The 15,007-nt window shown below is 45.4% G+C and overlaps 1 protein-coding gene across 1 annotated transcript in view; it reads left to right on the top strand.

Annotated features, from left to right (window-relative positions):
- Positions 1-714: 714 nt before the first annotated feature.
- Positions 715-15,007, top strand: part of LOC140428703 (uncharacterized) — a 36,446-nt gene continuing 22,153 nt past the window's right edge. Inside the window, exon 1 of the mRNA XM_072515434.1 lies at positions 715-13,424. Coding sequence (XP_072371535.1) covers positions 3,629-13,424 — 9,796 coding nt within the window. The 5' untranslated portion in view covers positions 715-3,628. The remainder of the gene's footprint in view (positions 13,425-15,007) is intronic.

Raw genomic sequence — 15,007 nt, 5'->3', positions numbered from 1 at the left:
ACCAGAAGCAACAACCATAACCACAACACCAGAAGAAACAACCATAACCACCACACCAGAAGCAACAACCATAACCACAACACCAGAAGAAACAACCATAACCACCACTCCAGAAGCAACAACCATAACCACAACACCAGAAGAAACAACCATAACCACAACACCAGAAGAAACAACCATAACCACCACACCAGAAGCAACAGCGATAACCACAACACCAGAAGAAACAACCATAACCACAACACCAGAAGAAACAACCATAACCACCACACCAGAAGCAACAACGATAACCACAACACCAGAAGCAACAACCATAACCACAACACCAGAAGCAACAACCATAACCAGCACACCAGAAGCAACAACCTTAACCACCACACCAGAAGAAACAACCATAACCACCACACCAGAAGAAACAACCATAACCACCACACCAGAAGCAACTACCATAACCACAACACCAGAAGCAACTACAATAACCACCACACCAGAAGAAACAACCATAACCACCACAGCAGAAGCAACAACCATAACCAGCACACCAGAAGAAACAACCATAACCACAACACCAGAAGAAACAACCATAACCACCACACCAGAAGCAACAACCATAACCACAACACCAGAAGAAACAACCATAACCACAACACCAGAAGAAACAACCATAACCACCACACCAGAAAAAATGACCAAAACCACCACACCAGAAGAAACAACCATAACCACAACAACAGAAGCAACAACCTTAACCACCACACCAGAAGAAACAACCATAACCACCACACCAGAAGCAACTACCATAACCACCAGACCAGAAGAAACAACCATAACCACCACACCAGAAGCAACAACCATAACCACCACACCAGAAACTACAACCATAACCACCACATCAGAAACAACAACCGTAACCACCACACCAGAAGCAACAACCGTAACCACCACACCAGAAGCAACAACCATAACCACCACAACAGAAGCAACAACCATAACCACCACACCAGAAGCAACATCCATAACCACCACACCAGAAGCAACAACCATAACCACCACACCAGAAGAAACAACCATAACCACATCACCAGAAGAAACAACCATAACCACCACACCAGAAGCAACAACCATAACCACCACACCAGAAGAAACAACCATAACCACCACACCAGAAGCAACAACCATAACCACCACACCAGAAGCAACAACCATAACCACCACACCAGAAGAAACAACCATAACCACCACACCAGAAGCAACAACCATAACCACCACACCAGAAGAAACAACCATAACAAGAACACCAGAAGAAACAACCATAACCACCACTCCAGAAGCAACAACCATAACCACCACACCAGAAGCAACAACAATAACCACCACACCAGAAGCAACATCCATAACCACCACACCAGAAGAAACAACCATAACCACCACACCAGAAGCAACAACCATAACCACCACACCAGAAGCAACAACCTTAACCACCACACCAGAAGCAACAACCTTAACTACCACACCAGAAGCAACAACCATAACTACCACACCAGAAGAAACAACCATAACCACCACACCAGAAGCAACAACCATAACTACCACACCAGAAGCAACAACCATAACCACCACACCAGAAGCAACAACCATAACTACCACACCAGAAGCAACAACCATAACTACCACACCAGAAGCAACAACCATAACCACCACACCAGAAGCAACAACCTTAACCACCACACCAGAAGCAACAACCATAACTACCACACCAGAAGCAACAACCATAACTACCACACCAGAAGAAACAACCATAACCACCACACCAGAAGCAACAACCATAACTACCACACCAGAAGCAACAACCATAACCACCACACCAGAAGCAACAACCATAACTACCACACCAGAAGCAACAACCATAACCACCACACCAGAAGCAACAACCATAACCACCACACCAGAAGCAACAACCATAACCACCACTCCAGAAGCAACAACCAGAACCACCACACCAGAAGCAACAACCATAACCACCACACCAGAAACAACAACCATAACCACCACACCAGAAGCAACTACCATAACCACCACACCAGAAGAAACAACCATAACCACAACACCAGAAGCAACTACCATAACCACCACACCAGTAGAAACAACCATAACCACCACACCAGAAGAAACAACCATAACCACAACACCAGAAGAAACAACCATAACCACCACACCAGAAACAACAACCATAACCACCACACCAGAAGCAACAACCATAACCACCACACCAGAAATATCAACCATAACCACCACACCAGCAGCAACAACCTTAACCACCACACCAGAAGCAACAACCATAACCAGCACACCAGAAGCAACAACCAAAACCACCACACCAGAAGCAACAACCATAACCACCACACCAGAAGGAACAACCATAACCACAACACCAGAAGCAACAACGTTAACCACCACACCAGAAGAAACAACCATAACCACAACACCAGAAGAAACAACCATAACCACCACACCAGAAGCAACAACCATAACCACCACACCAGAAGCAACAACCATAACCACCACACCAGAAGCAACAACGATAACCACAACACCAGAAGCAACAACCATAACCACAACACCAGAAGAAACAACCATAACCACCACACCAGAAGCAACAACCAGAACCACCACACCAGAAGAAACAACCATAACCACCACACCAGAAGCAACAACGATAACCACAACACCAGAAGAAACAACCATAACCACCACACCAGAAGCAACAACCATAACCACCACACCACAAGCAACAACGATAACCACAACACCAGAAGCAACAACCATAACCACAACACCAGAAGCAACAACCATAACCACCACACCAGAAGCAACAACCATAACCACCACACCACAAGCAACAACGATAACCACAACACCAGAAGCAACAACCATAACCACAACACCAGAAGCAACAACCATAACCACCACACCACAAGCAACAACGATAACCACAACACCAGAAGCAACAACCATAACCACAACACCAGAAGAAACAACCATAACCACCACACCAGAAGCAACAACCATAACCACAACACCAGAAGAAACAACCATAACCACCACACCAGAAGCAACAACCATAACCACAACACCAGAAGAAACAACCATAACCACCACACCAGAAGCAACAACCATAACCACAACACCAGAAGAAACAACCATAACCACCAATCCAGAAGCAACAACCATAACCACAACACCAGAAGAAACAACAATAACCACAACACCAGAAGAAACAACCATAACCACCACACCAGAAGCAACAGCGATAACCACAACACCAGAAGAAACAACCATAACCACAACACCAGAAGAAACAACCATAACCACCACACCAGAAGCAACAACGATAACCACAACACCAGAAGCAACAACCATAACCACAACACCAGAAGCAACAACCATAACCACAACACCAGAAGCAACAACCATAACCAGCACACCAGAAGCAACAACCTTAACCACCACACCAGAAGAAACAACCTTAACCACCACACCAGAAGCAACAACCATAACCACAACACCAGAAGAAACAACCATAACCACCACACCAGAAGAAGCAACCATAACAACCACACCAGAAAAAATGACCATAACCACCACACCAGAAGAAACAACCATAACCACAACACCAGAAGCAACAACCTTAACCACCACACCAGAAGAAACAACCATAACCACCACACCAGAAGCAACTACCATAACCACCAGACCAGAAGAAACAACCATAACCACCACACCAGAAGCAACAACCATAACCACCACACCAGAAACTAAAACCATAACCACCACATCAGAAACAACAACCGTAACCACCACACCAGAAGCAACAACCGTAACCACCACACCAGAAGCAACAACCATAACCACCACACCAGAAGCAACAACCATAACCACCACACCAGAAGCAACAACCATAACCACCACACCAGAAGAAACAACCATAACCACATCACCAGAAGAAACAACCATAACCACCACACCAGAAGCAACAACCATAACCACCACACCAGAAGAAACAACCATAACCACCACACCAGAAGCAACAACCATAACCACCACACCAGAAACAACAACCATAACCACCACACCAGAAGCAACATCCGTAACCACCACACCAGAAACAACAACCATAACCACCACACCAGAAACAACAACCATAACGACCACACCAGAAGCAACAACCATAACCACCACACCAGAAGCAACAACCATAACCACAACACCAGAAGCAATAACCATAACCACCACACCAGAAGAAACAACCATAACCACCACACCAGAAGCAACAACCATAACCACCACACCAGAAACAACAACCATAACCACCACACCAGAAGCAACAACCATAACCACAACACCAGAAGCAACAACCATAACCACCACTCCAGAAGCAACAACCATAACCACCACACCAGAAGCAACAACCATAACCACCACACCAGAAGAAACAACCATAACCACCACACCAGAAGCAACTACCATAACCACCACACCAGAAGAAACAACCATAACCACAACACCAGAAGCAACTACCATAACCACCACACCAGAAGAAACAACCATAACCACCACACCAGAAGAAACAACCATAACCACAACACCAGACGAAACAACCATAACCACCACACCAGAAACAACAACCATAACCACCACACCAGAAGCAACAACCATAACCACCACACCAGAAATATCAACCATAACCACCACACCCGCAGCAACAACCTTAACCACCACACGAGAAGCAACAACCATAACCAGCACACCAGAAGCAACAACCAAAACCACCACACCAGAAGCAACAACCATAACCACCACACCAGAAGGAACAACCATAACCACAACACCAGAAGCAACAACCTTAACCACCACACCAGAAGAAACAACCATAACCACAACACCAGAAGAAACAACCATAACCACCACACCAGAAGCAACAACCATAACCACCACACCAGAAGCAACAACCATAACCACCACACCAGAAGCAACAACGATAACCACAACACCAGAAGCAACAACCATAACCACAACACCAGAAGAAACAACCATAACCACCACACCAGAAGCAACAACCAGAACCACCACACCAGAAGAAACAACCATAACCACCACACCAGAAGCAACAACGATAACCACAACACCAGAAGAAACAACCATAACCACCACACCAGAAGCAACAACCATAACCACCACACCACAAGCAACAACGATAACCACAACACCAGAAGCAACAACCATAACCACAACACCAGAAGCAACAACCATAACCACAACACCAGAAGAAACAACCATAACCACCACACCAGAAGCAACAACCATAACCACCACACCAGAAGAAACAACCATAACCACCACACCAGAAGCAACAACCATAACCACCACACCACAAGCAACAACGATAACCACAACACCAGAAGCAACAACCATAACCACAACACCAGAAGAAACAACCATAACCACCACACCAGAAGCAACAACGATAACCACAACACCAGAAGAAACAACCATAACCACCACACCAGAAGCAACAACCAGAACCACCACACCAGAAGAAACAACCATAACCACCACACCAGAAGCAACAACGATAACCACAACACCAGAAGAAACAATCATAACCACCACACCAGAAGCAACAACCATAACCACCACACCACAAGCAACAACGATAACCACAACACCAGAAGCAACAACCACAACCACAACACCAGAAGCAACAACCATAACCACAACACTAGAAGAAACAACCATAACCACCACACCAGAAGCCACAACCATAACCACCACACCAGAAGAAACAACCATAACCACCACACCAGAAGCAACAACCATAACCACCACACCACAAGCAACAACGATAACCACAACACCAGAAGCAACAACCATAACCACAACACCAGAAGAAACAACCATAACCACCACACCAGAAGCAACAACGATAACCACAACACCAGAAGAAACAACCATAACCACCACACCAGAAGCAACAACCATAACCACCACACCACAAGCAACAACGATAACCACAACACCAGAAGCAACAACCATAACCACAACACCAGAAGAAACAACCATAACCACCACACCAGAAGCAACAACCATAACCACAACACCAGAAGAAACAACCATAACCACCACACCAGAAGCAACAACCATAACCACAACACCAGAAGAAACAACCATAACCACCACACCAGAAGCAACAACCGTAACCACAACACCAGAAGAAACAACCATAACCACCACTCCAGAAGCAACAACCATAACCACAACACCAGAAGAAACAACCATAACCACAACACCAGAAGAAACAACCATAACCACCACACCAGAAGCAACAGCGATAACCACAACACCAGAAGAAACAACCATAACCACAACACCAGAAGAAACAACCATAACCACCACACCAGAAGCAACAACGATAACCACAACACCAGAAGCAACAACCATAACCACAACACCAGAAGCAACAACCATAACCACAACACCAGAAGCAACAACCATAACCAGCACACCAGAAGCAACAACCTTAACCACCACACCAGAAGAAACAACCATAACCACAACACCAGAAGAAACAACCATAACCACCACACCAGAAGCAACAACCATAACCACCACACCAGAAGAAACAACCTTAACCACCACACCAGAAGCAACAACCATAACCACAACACCAGAAGAAACAACCATAACCACAACACCAGAAGAAACAACCATAACCATCACACCGGAAAAAATGACCATAACCACCACACCAGAAGAAACAACCATAACCACCACACCAGAAGCAACAACCATAACCACAACACCAGAAGCAACAACCTTAACCACCACACCAGAAGAAACAACCATAACCACCACACCAGAAGCAACTACCATAACCACCAGACCAGAAGAAACAACCATAACCACCACACCAGAAGCAACAACCATAACCACCACACCAGAAACTACAACCATAACCACCACATCAGAAACAACAACCGTAACCACCACACCAGAAGCAACAACCGTAACCACCACACCAGAAGCAACAACCATAACCACCACACCAGAAGCAACAACCATAACCAAAACACCAGAAGAAACAACCATAACCACATCACCAGAAGAAACAACCATAACCACCACACCAGAAGCAACAACCATAACCACCACACCAGAAGCAACAACCATAACCACAACACCAGAAGCAACAACCATAACCACCACACAAGAAGAAACAACCATAACCACAACACCAGAAGCAACAACCATAACCACAACACCAGAAACAACAACCATAACCACCACACCAGAAGCAACAACCATAACCACCACACCAGAAGCAACAACCATAACCACAACACCAGAAGCAACAACCATAACCACCACACCAGAAGAAACAACCATAACCACCACACCAGAAACAACAACCATAACCACCACACCAGAAGCAACAACCATAACCACCACACCAGAAGAAACAACCATAACCACCACACCAGAAGCAACAACCATAACCACAACACCAGAAGCAACAACCATAACCACCACACCAGAAGCAACAACCATAACCACCACACCAGAAGCAACAACCTTAACCACCACACCAGAAGGAAAAACCATAACCACCACACCAGAAGAAACAACCATAACCACCACACCAGAAGAAACAACCATAACCACCACACCAGAAGCAACAACCATAACCACCACACCAGAAGAAACAACCATAACCACCACACCAGAAGAAACAACCATAACCACCACACCAGAAGCAACAACCATAACCACCACACCAGAAGAAACAACCATAACCACCACACCAGAAGCAACAACCATAACCACCACACCAGAAGAAACAACCATAACCACCACACCAGAAGAAACAACCATAACCACCACACCAGAAGCAACAACCTTAACCACCGCACCAGAAGAAACAACCATAACCAGCACACCAGAAGCAACTACCATAACCACCACACCAGAAGTAACAACCATAACCACCACACCAGAAGCAACTACCATAACCACCACACCAGAAGGAACAACCATAACCACCACACCAGAAGAAACAACCATAACTATCACACCAGAAGCAACAACCATAACCACCACACCAGAAGTAACAACGATAACCACAACACCAGAAGAAACAACCATAACCACCACACCAGAAGAAACAACCATAACCACCACACCAGAAGAAACAACCATAACCACCACACCAGAAGTAACAACGATAACCACCACACCAGAAGCAACTACCATAACCACCACACCAGAAGCAACTACCATAACCACCACACCAGAAGTAACAACGATAACCACAACACCAGAAGAAACGACCATAACCACCACACCAGAAGCAACAACCATAACCACAACCCCAGAAGTAACAACGATAACCACAACACCAGAAGAAACGACCATAACCACCACACCAGAAGCAACAACCATAACCACCACACCAGAAGAAACAACCATAACCACCACACCAGAAGAAACAACCATAACCACCACACCAGAAGCAACAACCATAACCACCACACCAGAAGCAACTACCATAACCACCACACCAGAAGCAACTACCATAACCACCACACCAGAAGAAACAACCATAACCACCACACCAGAAGCAACTACCATAACCACCACACCAGAAGAAACAACCATAACCACAACACCAGAAGAAACGACCATAACCACCACACCAGAAGAAACAACCATAACCACCACACCAGAAGCAACTACCATAACCACCACACCAGAAGAAACAACCATAACCACAACACCAGAAGAAACAACCATAACCACCACACCAGAAGCAACTACCATAACCACCACACCAGAAGAAACAACCATAACCACAACACCAGAAGAAACAACCATAACCACCACACAAGAAGAAACAACCATAACCACGACACCAGAAGAAACGACCATAACCACCACACCAGAAGAAACAACCATAACCACCACACCAGAAGAAACAACCATAACCACCACACCAGAAGCAACCACCATAACCACCACACCAGAAGAAACAACCATAACCACCACACCAGAAGAAACAACCAGAACCACAACACCAGAAGTAACAACGATAACCACCACACCAGAAGAAACAACCATAACCACAACACCAGAAGAAACGACCATAACCACCACACCAGAAGCAACTACCATTACCACCACACCAGAAGAAACAACCATAACCACCACACCAGAAGAAACAACCATAACCACAACACCAGAAGTAACAACGATAACCACCACACCAGAAGAAACAACCATAACCACAACACCAGAAGAAACGACCATAACCACCACACCAGAAGCAACAACCGTAACCACCACACCAGGAGAAACAACCAGAACCACCACACCAGAAGCAACTACCATAACCACAACACCAGAAGCAACTACCATAACCACCACACCAGAAGAAACAACCATAACCACCACACCAGAAGAAACAACCATAACCACCACACCAGAAGCAACTACCATAACCACCACACCAGAAGAAACAACCATAACCACCACACCAGAAGAAACAACCATAACCACCACACCAGAAACAACAACCATAACCACCACACCAGAAGCAACAACCATAACCACCGCACCAGAAGCAACAACCATAACCACCACACCAGAAACAACAACCGTAACCACCACACCAGAAGCAACAACCATAACCACCACACCAGAAACAACAACCATAACCACCACACCAGAAACAACAACCATAACCACCACACCAGAAACAACAACCGTAACCACCACACCAGAAGCAACAACCATAACCACCACACCAGAAACAACAACCATAACCACCACACCAGAAGCAACAACCATAACCACCACACCAGAAACAACAACCGTAACCACCACACCAGAAACAACAACCGTAACCACCACACCAGAAGCAACTACCATAACCAAAACACCAGAAGCAACTACCATAACCACCACACCAGAAGAAACAACCATAACCACCACACCAGAAGAAACAACCATAACCACCACACCAGAAGCAACTACCATAACCACCACACCAGAAGCAACTACCATAACCACCACACCAGAAGAAACAACCATAACCACCACACCAGAAACAACAACCATAACCACCACACCAGAAGCAACAACCATAACCACCACACCAGAAGCAACAACCATAACCACCACACCAGAAACAACAACCGTAACCACCACACCAGAAACAACAACCATAACCACCACACCAGAAGCAACAACCATAACCACCACACCAGAAACAACAACCGTAACCACCACACCAGAAACAACAACCATAACCACCACACCAGAAGCAACAGCCATAACCACCACACCAGAAGCAACAACCGTAACCACCACACCAGAAGCAACAACCATAACCACCACACCAGGAACAACAACCGTAACCACCACACCAGAAGCAACAACCATAACCACCACACCAGAAACAACAACCGTAACCACCACACCAGAAGCAACAACCATAACCACCACACCAGAAACAACAACCATAACCACAACACCAGAAGAAACAACCATAACCACCACACCAGAAACAACAACCATAATCACCGCACCAGAAGCAACAACCATAACCACCACACCAGAAGCAACTACCATAACCACAACACCAGAAGCAACAACCATAACCACCACACCAGAAGCAACAACCATAACCACAACACCAGAAGAAACAACCATAACCACCACACCAGAAGCAACAACCATAACCACCACACCAGAAGAAACAACCATAACCACAACACCAGAAGCAACTACCATAACCACCACACCAGAAGCAACAACCATAACCACCACACCAGAAGAAACAACCATAACCACCACTCCAGAAACAACAACCATAACCACCACACCAGAAGCAACAACCATAACCACCACACCAGAAGAAACAACCATAACCACCACACCAGAAGCAACAACCATAACCACCACACCAGAAGAAACAACCATAACCACAACACCAGAAGCAACAACCATAACCACAACACCAGAAGAAACAACCATAACCACAACACCAGAAGCAACTACCATAACCACCACACCAGAAGCAACAACCATAACCACAACACCAGAAACAACAACCATAACCACCACACCAGAAGAAACAACCATAACCACCACTCCAGAAACAACAACCATAACCACCACACCAGAAGCAACAACCATAACCACCACACCAGAAGAAACAACCATAACCACCACACCAGAAGCAACAACCATAACCACCACACCAGAAGAAACAACCATAACCACAACACCAGAAGCAACTACCATAACCACCACACCAGAAGCAACAACCATAACCACAACACCAGAAACAACAACAATAACCACAACACCAGAAGCAACAACCAAAACCAACACACCAGAAGCAACAACCTTAACCACAACACCAGAAACAACGACCATAACCACCACACCAGAAACAACAACCATAACCACCACACCAGAAGCAACAACCATAACCACAACACCAGAAACAACAACCATAACCACCACACCAGAAGCAACAACCATAACCACCACACCAGAACCAACAACCATAACCACCACACCAGAAACAACAACCATAACCACCACACCAGAAGCAACAACCATAACCACAACACCAGAAACAACAACCATAACCACCACACCAGAAGCAACAACCATAACCACAACACCAGAAACAACAACCATAACCACCACACCAGAAACAACAACCATAACCACCGCACCAGAAACAACAACCATAACCACCGAATCACAAACAAGAACCGAAACCATCACACCAGAAACAACAACCGTAACCGCCACACCAGAAGAAACAACCAAAACGACCACACTGGAAGAAACAACCATAACCACAACACCAGAAGCACCAACCAGATCCACCAGAACTGAAGCAATAAACATAACCACCGCAACAGAATCAACAATTAAAACCACAACACCAGAAACAACAACCATAACCACCACACCAGAAACAACAACCATAACCACCACACCAGAAACAACAACTATAACCATCACACCAGAAACAACAACCGTAACCACCACACCAGAAACAACAACCATAATCACCGCACCAGAAACAACAACCATAACCACCACACCAGAAACAACAACCATAACCACCACACCAGAAGCAACAACCATAACCACCACACCAGAAACATCAACCATAACCACCACACCAGAAACAACAACCATAACCACCACACCAGAAGCAACAACCATAACCACAACACCAGAAACAACAACCATAACCACCACACCAGAAGCAACAACCATAACCACAACACCAGAAACAACAACCATAACCACCACACCAGAAACAACAACCATAACCACCGCACCAGAAACAACAACCATAACCACCGAATCACAAACAAGAACCGAAACCATCACACCAGAAACAACAACCGTAACCGCCACACCAGAAGAAACAACCAAAACGACCACACTGGAAGAAACAACCATAACCACAACACCAGAAGCACCAACCAGATCCACCAGAACTGAAGCAATAAACATAACCACCGCAACAGAATCAACAATTAAAACCACAACACCAGAAACAACAACCATAACCACCACACCAGAAACAACAACCATAACCACCACACCAGAAACAACAACTATAACCATCACACCAGAAACAACAACCGTAACCACCACACCAGAAACAACAACCATAATCACCGCACCAGAAACAACAACCATAACCACCACACCAGAAACAACAACCATAACCACCACACCAGAAGCACCAACCAGATCCACCAGAACTGAAGCAATAAACATAACCACCGCAACAGAATCAACAATTAAAACCACCACACCAGAAACAACTACACAAACCACCGGAACCGAAGCAATAACAATAACCACCACACCAGAAGCAATAACCATAACCACCACACCAGAAGCAATAACCATAACCAGCACACCAGAAGCAACAGCCATAACCAGCACACCAGAAGCATTAACCCAAACCACGACACCTGTAGAAACAACCATAACTACCACACCATCTCCCTCACCAGTAACTTTGACCCCATCCCTCACACCAGAGCCGACAGCCCCAACGAGCATGCCATTGGCAAACACAATTCCAACTCTCAAACTAACAACAATGACCACCATGTTCACACCGACTACCAGTACATTAAGTACCACACCAACCTCAATCCGTCCAACTACCATGTCAACTACCGTTATCCTAACTACCACACCAAACATAACTACCCCAACCTCCACACCAACCCCAGTCACCACACCAACCCCCACAACCCTCACCACTTTATCTACCACCACTATCACCACCACAACTACCGCCACCTTTCTTTCCGCCTGTGGTAAGTAACTTAAATATTGGCACCCTTACTATATTAAGACTTTTTAATGATTACGAGCAAACTTTTCTAACAGCCATGTACATTTAGGTCCTGTCATGCCTGTAACCCAGTATTCGCAGGGTGGGTTCTAATGGAATTTGTGAGTTAAGCTCTATTTTGCCAAAGCAGTGCCTTATGTTCACTCACAGATGAGTAAAAGGAAAGGAACATTTGCATTTATAATGTGCACCGGATGCCTCAAAGCGTTTTTAAAGCCAGTGAAGTACTTTTTGAAGTGTAGTCACTGTTGTAAAGCAGGAAACACGGCAGGTAAATGCCCCTCAGGAAACTCAAGCAAGCACCAATGTGACGATGGGCACACTATCTCCTTGATGTGATGTTTCTCCCCCGTAATTCTTTGAAATTGCGCCATTGGGGCATTTTACACCCGACCGAGCAGTCAGAGAGGGCCTGAGTTTGGCATCTTATCCAAAAGACAGCCCCTCCAACAGTGCAGCACTCCCTCAGTACTCCACTGGGATTTTAGCCTTGATTTTTCGGTTCGAACTCTGGAGTGCTTCTTGAATCCAGATCTTTATGGCTTAGAGGCGAGAGGTCGACCAACTAGACCATAACTTTAAAAGAATTAACAGAAAGAGATGATTTTCAGCGAGTGCCTTCCCTTTAATGCATAGTCTCTAGTCATTAGGATGCTGATTATTGGGTAGGAGCCTCACCTGTCTGTTTTGGATTACGCCATTTTGCTAGTCATCCTGCGTGCCTGCCAGAAATCAGCACGCACCTAGTGAATAGTCATGAATGATGTCCTAAATGCTAAGATTTACCCCCTACATCCCTCTCATCTACCAACCCCCGCCACCCAGCCCCCAATCACATGCTTTCCTTCCAGCTGTTGGCCAGATTGTCCATTTGGGTGGTGGCTGGGTGAAAGACAAAATGTCAAAAACGATGCTATCGCATGCTTGGCCGGCCTTCATAATCCCAGGTTTGGCCTCACATGCACCCTGCCTCTCTGTAAATATCGGGTCTGTGGGTGGGAAGAGGAGTTCTTAGGTAAGATTCGTGGTAACTAATGTTCTGCTGTGGTCCTTTTGGCTGACATTAGAGGGTGAATTTTACTCTGCTGCCCCCAGGCAAGAGTGAGTCCAAGAGGGGATATTTGGTGTACTCTTCTGGCCTGCCCATTTTTAAAATCTAATGATTCATATGATGTGGGCATCTATGGAAAGGCATTTAAAGCCCATGCCAATTCAGAAACTGGTGGTGAGACACTTTAGAGCGTCCATTTCAAAGGAAAGTTGAGAGTCGATCCCATCAATATAGTTCTGAAGTCATAGTGGCCCGATTGTAATATGCCTTTGAGGGGTATCAGCATGACATCACTCAAAGGGAAATGTGTCATGTGATCCAGTCTTAGCTACACTTTTGCTTTGAGCAGAGCACACACACACACAGACCTGATAACTTCAAGCTTTGTACCTATGCATAACTGTTCTTATGTGTCTAGTCTAAATAAATGAACCCACAATGTATTTATGCAATACCTTCTGAGTGATTTGATATTATTCATTATTATAACACAA

The sequence above is a fragment of the Scyliorhinus torazame genome, chromosome 8, assembly GCF_047496885.1.
Source record: "Scyliorhinus torazame isolate Kashiwa2021f chromosome 8, sScyTor2.1, whole genome shotgun sequence".
Taxonomy (NCBI): Eukaryota; Metazoa; Chordata; class Chondrichthyes; order Carcharhiniformes; family Scyliorhinidae; genus Scyliorhinus; species Scyliorhinus torazame.
The sequence above is the reverse complement of the archived record's forward strand: the minus strand, read 5'-3'. Positions and strand labels throughout refer to the sequence as shown.